The 14195-nt window shown below is 44.8% G+C and overlaps 1 protein-coding gene across 4 annotated transcripts in view; it reads right to left on the bottom strand.

The window, feature by feature from the left end:
- The window catches only part of ebf1a (EBF transcription factor 1a), a 54830-nt gene that overhangs the window by 24331 nt on the left and 16304 nt on the right, over positions 1-14195 (bottom strand). For all 4 annotated transcript variants that reach the window (XM_031302541.2, XM_031302537.2, XM_031302539.2 and 1 more), the window contains exon 7: positions 342-423. In XM_031302541.2, coding sequence (XP_031158401.1) covers positions 342-423 — 82 coding nt within the window. The remainder of the gene's footprint in view (positions 1-341; positions 424-14195) is intronic.

Genomic DNA, 14195 nt, shown 5'->3' with positions numbered 1-14195 from the left:
AAAGCAGCTGCCGTAAACGACTGTGAGAGCAGTTAGAGTGAACCAAAATAGTAAAGTTGTGGGCCAGAAAACCAAAAGAATGTTGATCTTATGAGGATTAAGAATTATTTGTCATTTTGTAATGTTAGTGCATACTCTGCTCTCTTTTCTCTGGGAAAGCACAGAGAGCATTTATGTGAGAGAGACCATGTAAATACTTTGTTTCTCTTCAAGTGCTGGGGGGGTATGCTGTTGCCATGTCTGGTGCTTTGCAAAAAAGTTATGAAAGACAGTCCCAGTCAAATGTGGCCGTTGTCCTCTATACAACACATACTGTAGGCACGCAAGCAACTGCATCTTACCTGAAAACGCCTCATGTCTCGAGGGTTCCCTGCATTCTTCAGGCAGTTCTGGTTACACTTCAGGAAGAACTTGAGGAAGAACCTGCACATGCAGAGAAAGAGAGATGAAGAGAGAGAAACAAATGAGTTAGTGAAAAAACAGCTGCCTGTCACTGAAAGTACAGAATGAGCTACTTCAATAAAACACAAATAAAACTAATAAAACAGCAGTGGCAGACAAGGCATACACACTATCCCAACCTCATCCATCAGTTGTTTATGACAAAGGGACTTTTCTATGTAAAAACAGCTCCGGGATATTGAGTAAGATGCTACCTTGTATATCCATCTCCGAGCTGCTGTCACAGCTTGCCATAAACTCACCGGGGCAGACGGTCGTCACCCCCCAGCTGCAGAGTCGTGTGACGGAGGTTGTGCTGTAGCTACTATGCAGCACAGTGTTGCCATTCCTGCCTCTCTCAATCTCAGTGTGAGAGACCACATCAACAGCACCTGCCATGCATTATTAATAGGCTGAGATGGCAAGTATGGCTACCCACATCAATACTTAATGAGGAAGGGAGGAGGGAGGGTCGGAGGACTAAAGGGGAAGGATGTGTGTGTGTGTGTGTGTGTGTGTGTATGTGTGTGTGTGTGTGTGTGTGTGTTGGGGGGGGGGGTGTCTTTGGCAATGGAGGCCTTAAAGTAGAAAGGGGAGGGCTTACAATTTATTCCCTAGCCCCACCCCAAGGCTTGAAGCCTGACAACTTCTACTTTAACTGAAACAACAGTACTGTACATCTCTCCATTCTCCCTTCTGCATTGTCTGTCTCTCTGAAGAGAAAAAAAATGATATCAAATAAACCGCGAAAATAAACAGCACGGTGTACAAATAAACAGGAACCCTCAAAAGGGGGAAAATAAAACTACAACATTTCCCGGTCGCCTCCCCTCCTCCTCCTCCCTTTGAGGTAGCTCAAAGAAGTGCTGACAGCTGAAACTGCTTACAATACAGATCTCCACCAGCCACAGAGAGAATCACTCCTTTGCTCAGCTTTTCTTTCATATGTCTTATTTTCTACCCTCTGTTCATTTGTTATGGCTAGGATTCTGCACTGGGCAGCGCGTTTGGAGCCAACTCCCTTAGATATAATCATGCACGAGCAGACACATCACACACACACACACACACACACACACATGTCAAGAGAAACACAGCAAGCAGCAGCGTGACTTGGACAATTGCAAAAACAAGAGAGAAAGAAGATAAATGGACAGACCAGAGTTCTGTCTCATTTCAAGGGCCAGCCTACTGCTGTGCGCATTACAAGCATCTGATGTAACACCAGAACTCGTGAATTTATCCTCGACAACTTTTAAATGCATGACAGCTGGTTAGTGGTAGAAACTCTTCTTCAAGTGAGGAAGAAAAAGCCTCTTATGAAGTGAACAACAAACTGTCTTTCTCTGCCTCTCTCTTTTTTCCCTCCCGCTTTGTTTGTGTTCTGATTTACGATCTCGCTGGCGCAAGAGGCCAAAACTGAATGAGAAGGGGGAGAGGCAAAAAGGGCGAGAGAGAGGGAGGGAGGTAGGGAGGGAGGGAAGTAGAAAGCGAGATGAGAGAAATGATGGAAAGATAGACAGACGGACAAGGTAGAGAGTATGTGAAATCGGAAAGGAGAGACAGACCACCCTCCTGTATATTTTAGAAGCTGTAGGCCAATATCTCAATAATTCATGAAGCAGAGAGATGGAGGCTTTTTTTCCACAGTGGTTGTTGGACCCCACAGGCTGTGGGTCTCCCAACTTTCTTATCTCCTCGAGGTCAGAGAGCAGCCTTAGAGACAGCTGTGGACCACATCCACTTGTCCAACATACTCCACCTTCCTCACTGCACCTCCTGTTTAATTCATCGACTCTGCTCTTTTCCCTAACTGTCCTCCTCCTCCTCCTCTGAGGTATTTATGATAGACAGATGATGGATAAGTGGGTAGAGGAAAGTTAGGGTCACCAGAGTCAGAGGTGACCAAATCAGGAGGTTAAATATTAGAGTTTGGATTGGAGAGAGGTGGAGGAAAAGGTGGAGAAAAAGGAGAAGCGAGACTGTGCTGAGATATCGAGTGCGAAAAAAGAGACAGTAAGAGGAAGTCAGCATGCCTGATTCGCTAAGCCACATGTCAGCGTGTCCCCTGGATCTGCTGCACGCAGGGCTCATCTGATTCATTATTTACATGACTTAAGGTGTCTGGAGTCAGCCGCACGGAAACATTACAAAACTGCAGCATGTTGATTCCTTAGTGCTCTATCTCATCTCCCCAGGAGCTGGGGGACTGGAATCATCGCTGCACACATTTACATGGATCAACAGAGTGTGGGTGTGTGGCGAGGGGGGGGTTGTGCGTGTTGATATGCAATAGCAAAGAGATTACCATAAGGATTTATGGATAATCTGATTGACAGCTGAACAGTAAATATGGACAGATAGCTGACGATGGCCTATAATTCTAGTACTCAGTTCAGCTCTCTATTATCATTATTACTATTATTTCCCTCGCATCCCTCAGTCATTTATTGCGTCATGACTGTTGCTCTGTTACTCATGTTGACTTTGACCTTTTTTTTCAGACGTATCCTCACATCCCAATCTGATGAACTCACTGACACCACCATGTGTTCATTTCAACTGATTTTAAAGTAGATGTTAAGTAACAAAACATGGATATTGTTACAATAATTTTTTCCATACAATTCAATAGTCCACGTTTAGCTCAGTTTGGTCAAGTTTTAGCTCAGTTTGGACTATTTGAACTGTTTATTATCCATTACGCAATTATTTCAAATGTTCTACCTTCGCTATATATATATATATAGATATTTTAAAGCATATTTCCATTACTTTTAACTAACTATTTCTACTTCTCTGCTCAATTGCTGACTAGTTTTCATACAATCTTAATGGTAACACAACTGAGACAATACATTTACTAAAGCTCCGCATCTAACTAATTTGTAATCCTGTTTGGAAGTTTATTTTCCTCCCTAACACAAATACGTGTGCATATACTTTTAATCCAAGCATGATGAATTTGAATTAGCTACTCCATAATCAACTGCTTTACATAATAGCATACAGATGCAGTACAATCCAGCCTTTAAAGCAGACAATAGTGAATAAAATCAGAAATGATCTTTGTTGTCAGAGTAACATTTCATCAATAATATCATATGATAATTGCCATAGCAACCATTGAGGACACCTTGAGTTCAGATGGTATATTCTGTGGAAATTGGGGGATTTTACAAACCCAAAGGCAATTGTATACATTCTACAGTTTAACAATATTTACACGTTTTTTAAGGCTGATTCTGATACTTCTTGGACCTAATATCTTTAAATTGACTTTTCTTTTAACAATGTGGAAATGTGGCGAAGGCTTTGAAATAGCATGTACTGTATATTATTACATAGTGAGATAAAATGTATAGACTATTGATTAACTTAAACTGTATTCCATCTCAAAACATAAAGTTTCAGTTGATCTTTAGAACATATTGTCTCCTTTGCTTTGATTATTGGCCCCTCTACCTTGTTAGTGTGAGAGACTCTTGCTGGTATTAAGCTGTTTTACTGTGCAGACTCCACAGCTCCAAATATTACCACTGCAAATTGCTGCGCTGGCTGGATTAAATGAAATAAAACCATTTTGCTCTCACGTAATTACCCCCAAATCCAGGAACGGCTGTGGAAGTGAATTTGTGTAAATAACTGCTTGGCCTCTTGAAGCCTCATGGCATAAATTTGCAACAGCAAAAATGAACGAATAAACGCATGCAGCCGGTCGCCGTAGTAATTTAATGATCTCACACTTTCATCATATCATATCAGGCATTATTTGTCACTTTGGAGCAATTAAACACAAAATCACCCTCTGCCCATAAAAAACAAAACAAGGAAAGCAATTATAACACAACTTTTAAGTAATCCCTGTAGCATCTAAATATTATTACTGTGGTGATAAAGATTGTCTAAGCGATTAGCTAACAGCAAGGAAGCCTCCGAGGGACAATTCTGTTATATTTTCTAATAATTTTCCTACATTAGCAACAAATGAGGTAAAGAGTTGTTTTCCTTGTCAAATATAACATGGATAACTTTGGAACTGTGTGGTTTTATCTTCCTCAGTAGTTCTAGTTTATTCATCTTTTCAGCCTTTTGTTACACACTGTGCTGTACATTTTTGCACCTCATTTCTTTATTCATTGCCCCTCCTCTCTCTGTTTTGTTCTGATGCCGATGTGCTGTAAAAATGGCTGTGGGTGATGCCATAACTCAGCCCTCTCCTCTCCCTCTCGCTCCATCCATCTCTGCCACACAGATCATCTCCAGAAGAAAAGCACTGCGTCTGCCTCCTAATATGCTTCATGAGGTGTGTAATTCACTGTGCTCCGGAGGGGAGCCATTTGTCTCGGGGGTTAACTAAGTGACACAACAGCACTTCCCCATGCCTGTTACCACCGTGGGACATGTTGAACTAATCTAGGCAGGTAGAGGAACGTAAGATCCTGCATTTCAGCAATTAGGATTTGTTCAGGAAATCAATTCTAATGAAGTCAGAGGCAAGTTCAAATTAAGTGTAAATATTTGTAAGCAAATATAATGTTACAGCGGAAAAAGGAGTGACAAATAGGTGACCAAACTTAAAGTGAAGTCTGGGGCTCTCAGAGAACCAAACAGCTTCCTCAAGTCCTGTTTTGTGTATTTTCTTTTCCTCCCCTTTTGTTTCACTTCTCGTACTCTTTCTTTTCTCTGTAACTCTTTCTTTCGCTCTTTCCACTATGCATCACTGACACTTCAACCAAGAGCCTGACTGCTTGTTTTCATGGTGACCTGTCTGGCATAGAAGACACACACACACACACACACACACACACACACACACACACACACACACACACACACACACACACACACACACACACTAATTTAGGGAGATTTATGAGGGGGGGCTTGCACCAGGAGCCATGCAGGCTGACCCCAAGGGTGTAGGGGGGCACTGGGTGGGGGAGGGGGCCTGGCTCTACAGGGGGGGACATTAATAATCTAGAACCAGGTCTGTCTCTGGGCCTGGCCCTGGGCATCGGACACCAGGCTGTAGCAGCCTGCAGTAGCCAAGTTTACTGAGAGAGAAACATCCAGTTCAACATGCCTTACTAATATTAGATAGATAGATACAGAGATTGACTAAAAAAAGACAAAACTTAAAAGAAAAAATGCAGAAATACATACTGAACACACAGAAACATGGGAGGTAGATAGATGGTAGATAGACAAAGAGATACCATCTCACACACACACACACACACACACACACACACACACACACACACACATTGCTCCATTCCTTCGGAGTGCTACTACTCAAAGTAGCAGCGTGCACCTCTACTGTATATTGCCCTCGTGTCTATCTTAAGTTTCATGATTTATTCAAATAGAACATCTCACTGCGCTAAAAAATTCATTTCCAGCTCGCTCCATGCATCGTCCCATCCTCCTCTTCGTCTGTATCTGCTCATGTCATGTCAGCTGAATTTGCCCTGTTGTTAAATATTTCTTAGAACAAATGGACCCTGGAGGAGGGAGACAGTGGGTCAGGGAGGATCCGCGCTGTGCCTTTAGTCGCTCAGGGAGAGGCCCCACTTGGGAGAGATCGCTCCTCGCTTCCCCTGGAGCCGGAGCTCCAGTCCCAGCTTGGGGACAGAAGTCCCAGAGACACTTAACCAATTGTGTTTCATCCATTTCATCCAAAAAGGATCATTCAAAATTCAACTGAGAAATTGTGCAGGGATCATTGAAAGACAGGAAATGAGCTCTCTCTTGCTTGTAGGAATGTAGGAGAAAGGAGTAGTGGGTTCAACAACTTGTAGCCTGATAACATCGATACCTGTGGCCTGGCTCTGGAAAAAAATGCAACCAAATAAACATCTCTGCAAGCGTGTGTGTATGTGTGTGTGTGTGTGTATCAAAGCCATGATGAATAAGAGGCTGTCTGGGTGATGGACAAGCTTGGCAGGCGGTGCTGATTAAAACACTTCCTCTGTCGGGGACTGGCCCATTAATCTGATGGAGACAGAGACAAAGAGAGAGAGAGAGAGAGAGAGAGAGAGAGAGAGAGAAAGAGAAAAACTCCAGGCCCCCAGACCACAAGAGTAATGAAGGGTCCTGGTCCCTCTCACCTCAGTGCTGTCCTGCCATGCTGGGACACTCTGCTACCCTGTCCAGCCCAAGCCGTGCCCTCGTGGGACTGACCAGTGAATAATTGCCCTGTCACCAGGCTGGGTAGACACTGCCGCACAGCCGTAGGCTGTGTGTGACCGTGTGTGTGTGTGTGTGTGTGTGTGTGTGTGACCGTGTGTGTGTGTGTGTGTGTGTGTGTGTGTGTGTGTGTGTGTGACCGCGTGCTTATGCCCGCCTGTGTGCCTTCCCCCACGCAGTCAATTACCCTAACCGTTCTCTTCTCTACCTTAGTTGAAGACTGATGTATTCATATTGAATAGTGTTGATTTAAGCACATGTTAAACTTAATGCATAATGCATCGACTATATATAGCTTGATAAAGAGCATTGTGTCAACCCGGGACCAGCCCCATACATTGTGGGGATGAATGTGCCGCTTGCAAAAGTTCTTTCTTTTTGTTCCATTTAAGCACCGTATTAAATCATAACTATGACTGTGACTGTACACAGACTCAAGGTTATGTTTCTAAATGCAGCAGGATCAGAAATCAGAAACTTAATTAGTGTGCCGTGTTTGTTCTCAGGTGAAAAGTTGTTCCCTCCAATGGGTCTTGAGGGAGGAATATGGAAGCAGAGAGTGGGAGAGACCAAGAACATGTTAGGAGTGTGTGTGTGTGTGTGTGTGTGTGTGTGTGTGTGTGTGTGTGTGTGTGACAGAGGGAGATTGATACTGAACAGAGACGTATGGCTCGGCTGGTGTGGGTGAGCATGTGTGTGTGTGCGTGCGGACATGTGCATGTGTGTGTTTTGGCCTTGCATCCCTCTGTGTTTATCAAACATATTACAGCTCCTTCTAGATTCCTCACCTGCACACCCCCAGCCTGCTACATATGGCCCACCAATCACAAAATAAGGAATCATGCATATATTAGCATAGCTAATGGCCTACCCTCTCCATTTAATATGCAAATTTCCTGAAACATTACTGAATGCCGTCTGTTCTAAATGAATAAATTTGAATCGCAATTAGAATAATCCTTTATAATTAATGAAAACTGTCAATTTTGGTTCATAAGTAATTTGATTAAAGTGGTGATGGGACACTTATGAAGTTTGTCGGGCTGTGAGGGGTGTGAACACACACTCGCACGCATGCATGCAAACAAACACACACAAGCTACATGACAACCAACAGCAGGTCCAGGGCTGCATTATTGATGAAGATGATTAATAAACTTATGAAAGTGGTTGTCACACATGCCAGACTTTTTTTTTTTACCCAAACACAACTTCTTTCCACTCCTTTACGTGAAGAAACAACAGATCAATCACGCCTTTCTGCCACCTGACAGAGAGGGAAAAGTGAGGGAGTGATTGAAAAGGTTTCCGGGCCTCGTGGTGCTGTGTCAGTGGCCTGTCTGTCCGGTGGGAGACACTGATGGACTGTCGAGGCAGAGAGAGCAACGCACACACACATGCCAAGTCATTACAGGGGGTTGAAACGTTTCCCTGTTGTTTCTCACAGGGGGACGAGCAGTGCTGCTGTTTGCTGGGGTTTTATCAGTGTATAATAACATGTTATGAGGAGCATGTAGTTTAAGAAGAGTGTGGCCAGTCTGGACCTGTTCATCAACATCCCCTTCTTCACCATTATCGCTCTCATGCTGTGCTATGCTGCCACTGAAGCGTATAATGGCGTCACTTAAATTAGGGTCACTCAACTGTGGGAAATAGTTGCAATGTGCGCTGCATGTGTGTCTCTTCCCCTTGTACGGTATGTATATGAACGTGAGTAAGCTGGTGTTTGTGCGTCAACTTGAGCACGAGTGTGTGTATGTGAGTGTGTTTGCATGGCTTCAACCCAATAATAATGGTCCAGATAGTGTAGAGCCTCGCAGACTAATTAGCCATATCACTGAGAAAATAGCAGCCTGCTAATTAATGGGTATTATGGCATTTCAGAAGTCACTGCTCTAATTGGGAGGGAACTGAGCCTCGCATTTCCATACTGCAGTAATACCGGCTTTATCTGCCCGTCTATCTGTCTGTCTGTCTGCCTACTTGGCATGCTTGCTTTTAAACACAATCCTCCACATGCACGCAGGGAAAATAATTATCCTGCACACGCTCACATTTTCAAACATACACACAGTAATGCACAGGATGTATATACAAAAAGAACTACTTTTAGCACAAGAAGAAAATAATCACTACATTAAACATTTTTGTAACCTCTGACCCATTATCTTATATTTTTATTCTGATTAAATATCTTTATATTGCTTTTAGAGAATAAAGCGCCTGATGCAAGTGAATTGGTGAGTAATATAATCCATCTGAATAATTCTCAGCATTGTTTTGTGTATGTGTGTGTGTGTGTGTGTGTGTGTGTGTGTGTCTCCACACCAGCTCTCTCTGACACACATGCATATCCCCTATAGATTCCTCTTAACCCTATCAGACGCTGGGACAATCAAAATAGATTTGCATTCAAATGCCACATGCTCGGTATCAAATATCAAATCAAGCCTGAGTCACTGAGACAGACAGACCTTCTCCCTGCTTCCTCCACTTCCCCTCCTGCACCTCCTCCCTCCTTTCTCCTCTTGGGTCCCAGGGACTCCCATTCTCCCCCGGACGAGCTCTATCGAGGAGTGACAGGCTGTGGCCAGGGCGTGATTGACAGCCTGTTGATGCTTCTCTTTCCACCACACACACACACACACACACACACACACACACACACACACACACACACACACACACACACACTCCCCATTCGTCTCCACCACCTCCCAGTGCTCGTGCACTGGCCTGGGTGTCTGTGATAGCCCCTGGGCTAGTGCCCCGCAGGCTGCACAGCACTATACATACAAATCACAGTGTGTCAGCCTTGTGAATGGGCCCATTTTGACTTTGTCCTTTTAAAGTCAGGCCCCCCTTGAAGCGGGCTGGATCTGTATCCTGCCTCTTTTTTACTTTCCCTCTCATTCTTATATGCACACATAGGCAGATGAATGAGGGAACTTACACAAAGGGACAAAGTAGTGGGAGTGTGCACACACATCACATACACACACGTGCACAGAAACACACAGGAAAAAAAAGGCAGATTTAAACGCGGTGCTAATGGGCAGCACCTCACAGAAGCAGGGTATACATACATCAACAACAACAACACACACACACACACACACACACACACACCATAATGGCCAAGACCCGGGGCCTAATCTCACACACTCTGCTAGTACACCTGGTTAATGTTAAGAGGGCAGTTATAGTCAATTACATTCCCATATAACGCATAAACCTCCACCCCGCCTGTGCAAGGAGAGTAATTGAAAACAGGCGCAGAACGCACCGGGGTCCAGACAAAAAGTCAACTTCCCACCCCTGACTTTCCCATTCACTACATGTGCTGTCTTCCCATTCCATATTCTGGAGTCTTGGGGGCAAATGTAAGGGGGAGGAAAGGGGTGGGTGCCATTTGGATATAAGGCAGTTAAAGAGCAGGAGGATATGGAGTCATATGAGGTACCGGTGAGGAAGACAAAAGGAGTGGGAATGGAGAGATGGTGACGGCTTTGTCTCTTAGGTGAGGTCCAGGGGAGAAGCAGTTAGGGTCGGGGCGAAAGGGTGGTGGACTGGTGGTGGTAGACTGGTGGTGGTGTTCCATGCGGGTGGGGTGGGTGAGTTAAGGGGGACAGTGGTTGTAAGTAGGAGTTTGAGACTGACAGGTGACATTACCCTGCGTCATGGCTGGAGGGACAGAGGGACAGAGGGCGCGATGGTTATCCAAGCAGAGAAATGTCAACGTCCAGACACCACTGTGACACACACACACACACACACACACACACACACACACACACACACACACAAACAAGAGCTGCACAGACACACAAGCACACAAAGATCCAGGACAAAGGAGTCTGGAGTCTTTGAGAGTGAAGAAGGCTGCCTACAGTGGGCAGAGATGAAGAGATTACATCCTCTCCATTTAAAAAAGGAGGAGATGAGAATAAAGAGACAAAGCAGAAGAAAAGGCGAAGAAGTCACTGACTATACTATTATGAGTCAACAACCTTGTATTTATTCATAACATGTTGGCTTCCATCCTTTCGTGAAGTTGGTTCTTTCTTCACATTTGTCCCTTTCCAATCTGCTCTCTGCCGTTTTCATTAAAGCCTAACCTAATTTTGCCAAAGCTTATAAAATGTCCATATTGCTGCTCATTCGACCCCATTGATTTAGTGTTTGGTTAAATATTCACGACTGTGGATGCAATTAACATGCTGTTAATGAATAATTGATCGCATCTTAAGCGGCCATAAAACTCATGCATATTAATTATTGAAACAGGAAATATGAAAAAAAACAACCTTCCTTGTTTTGCCTCAAATCAACCTTCTTTCATTTTGTTTCATTAGTCAGGAAGGCATGTTGAGAGTATTCAAGGGGGAAAAGTGTAGCTTATGAATGTGTGTGTATGGGAAGGAGACAGGAGGCAGAAAGTGCTGTGAACACTATGCAAATGCCTCCCATAAACACCGCTTTAACAGCTCTTATATGCATTTAAGCTGCCTTTGAGTACATCCATTTAGCCCGTACATACATCTCTACAGTGTGTGAACAGCTCGGTGTGTGATGTGTGGAGTACAGTGCGGGTGAGCGTCGTGTTGACAGCCTCGGTGTGACAGAGGTAGTAGCTGCCTGTTTTGAGAGGCAAGTGTTTACCAGGAGTGAACACAACACAAAACAAATCTAGTGAACATGGGGGGCTTGTCAGCGCGAGACTGGAGATCAGTCAGCCAACAACGAGCTTTCCTCTCTCACTGTGTCTCTACTTGCGTATGGCTATAGGCTGATGTCACCCCTGGCAACCCCCCCCCCCCGGGTCCTGGTGAGTGGAACAATGGTGTAGAGAGGGAGGTGGGGGTGGGAGTCAGCCTCAATATGCCTTGCATTAATGCTGTGGTGCACCTGTGGTCAGGTGAATATTCAACTCCCTTCCCTGTGTGTATGGACATGAGTAAAACTGTGTGGCTGTGTGTGTTAGGGGGGTTAAATTCATTATCTGTACATCCTGCATTCCTAAACCACTCTAAACTGTCTTGACATGAAAAATACATCCCAGAAGCAGCCACACACTCCAGGAAAACACCAATTTACATCATCGCTTGTTATTTATTTAGCACAGAAAAAGCTCTCTGAGGTGTGTGTGTGTTATGTGTGTGTGTTACCCCCCTCTATTTCCCTCTCCGGCACCTAACTAACTACTCTGCGATGTTGGTGCCTCGGAGCTAAAAGTGACAAGCCGTCAATTGTGTTCCAATATTAACCCCCTCTCAATGTCTGCGTGCCCGTCTTCTTCTCTGTGATGCTGGCTTGATCAAAGAAGCAGCACTTTGGCAAAAATAACCAGAGAGAGTGAGATGGAGGACACCATGCTGCTTACAGACTGATGAACGACGGCCAGTCTCTCAGCAAAAAACTGTCCCCCTTTCTCTTTTCTTTGTCTCTCCTTCTCAATCTTTCTCATTATCTCTTTGGAGAGGCAACATGAGGCGTTGGCTGAGCATGATTCAGTATCTTCTATATACAGCCAGGCAGTAAGTAGTAGTTCGTCGAGTGTATGGTATACATTTTTATGGAGAGGGAGAGGCTATGAGCTCAAGCTTTTTATATGGAGAGGAAGGCAGGCCTTGCCAACATTTTTCCCCCTATTCTGTTCTCACTGTTCTGAAGAGAGACTGGAAGAGGGCTGGGCGGGGGATAAAAGAGAGAATAGGACCACCAGAGTGACAGAATATGATACAAAGATGCCCTGTGTCTCTGTTTTATCTTATCTTAGCAGGTTCACCTAGCGGTGAGATTCCTCAAACACACCTTCAGTCATCAGCAAGGGGGGGCTGAAGGGAGAGGGATGGAAAGAGAAAAGAAAAGAGAGAGACGAAGCAACAAAGAGAGAGAGAGAGAGAGAGAGAGAGAGAGAGAGAGAGAGAGATGGGAGGTGGATCTCTCTGTGGCTAATTCTCTGGGTGTGGGAAAGCAGAGCACCTAACACAGTTTGGCCTGGTTTCAGTAATGAGTTTGATTCTCCTCTCTGCCTCCTCAGTATCACTAGGGACCAAGACTGCATAATAACATCCTTCACACACACACACACACACACACACACACACACACACACACACACAGACACACACAGACAGGTCTATGGGGAGCTAATTATTCTCACCTGTGTTAATTATTGCTGTAAGCCAATCAGTGGACTCTGTGCTAATTAGGCAGTGTTAGGTCTGATTAGTGTTTTGCAGCAGGCCCACTCAAACTGTTATCTACCATACTAGTCCCCTCAGGCAAGAAAGGAGAACAGGTGGAGTCTTGCCCTGTGTGTGTGTGAGAGTGTGTGTGTGCACGCTCAACCTTAATAATAAATAACTGAGGGACAAGCTTAAATTCACAATAAAACAAAGTCTAATCAGCTTCTTTTTGGAATCAAACTTCTATTAAACAAAACAATGCATGCGATTACTTCAACTAGTCTCTGCTCTCTGAGTTAATTGGCCCTGGTTTGGGGTCATTTGTTAAATCTGGACAAACAGCCCCTATGCCCTTTTAGTTAATGAGGGCTGATCCAGGATCAGTTCTGTCACTAATGGATCCTTTTTTGCCAGGATAACCCCTCAGATTGATCCACACATCACACATGCAACCTCCGTCCTGACCCAGGAGAGCTCCTGTGTAGGTGTGTGCGTTTTTGGCAGAGAAGCAGGGGAAGCTCAAGAAGACAGAGGAAGACTGAGAAGAAGGGAGTATAAATGGATGGTCTGTAGAGGATCTCCCAGCTGAGAGGGATGAAAAGAAAAAAGGAGAAAAGGGGAGAAAAGAGGAGAAAAGATGAGAGGAGGATGAGGAGGAGGAGGAGGAGAGTGGGGGAAGAGAGAGGGAGAAGGAGGCTGGAGGAAACCTTCCTCTTATGACACGATTGATTTTCTTTCAGAGGCTTGAGCCTGTCACTACTGAACACTTGGTCCCCCACCTCACACACACACACACACACACACACACACACACACACACACACACACACACACACACACACGCGCGCACACATACACAAACTCCGTGCCCTGACCTCCATGTGTGCCTGCTGGTCCATACTGGGTCTAATGACACCAGGGCCTCCCACAGATCAATACTAAACTGTCACTCAGCTAGCAAGCACACACACCTACATGCACACACAAAAACAGTCGGACAGATGCAGACACGCACCTACACACATGCGAGGTAGGGTATGCGTTTGCACATTTGTGTATGCTGGAAGCGATGTTTTCTACAACCTCAGCAGATGCCCTCCTCCCCACACTCCGCCCACACCTCCCCTACACACACACAGACACACACACACACACACACACACACACACACACACACACACAGGACTAAAGCCATATTCTCTCTCCTCAGCCATTTTCTCACCCTCCTGCTCCCTCACACTGAGAGTCTGGGTCCTGATGTAATATTGATGAGCGAGGATGGAGGCCCTATAAAAAGTGATAGGTCCTTGTGATTGTAAATTATATATTGTCATCGATTTTAAGTGAATGCCCCCCCCCCCCCCACACACA

The sequence above is a fragment of the Sander lucioperca genome, chromosome 1 (assembly GCF_008315115.2).
Source record: "Sander lucioperca isolate FBNREF2018 chromosome 1, SLUC_FBN_1.2, whole genome shotgun sequence".
Taxonomy (NCBI): Eukaryota; Metazoa; Chordata; class Actinopteri; order Perciformes; family Percidae; genus Sander; species Sander lucioperca.
This window is presented reverse-complemented; position numbering and strand designations above follow the sequence as displayed.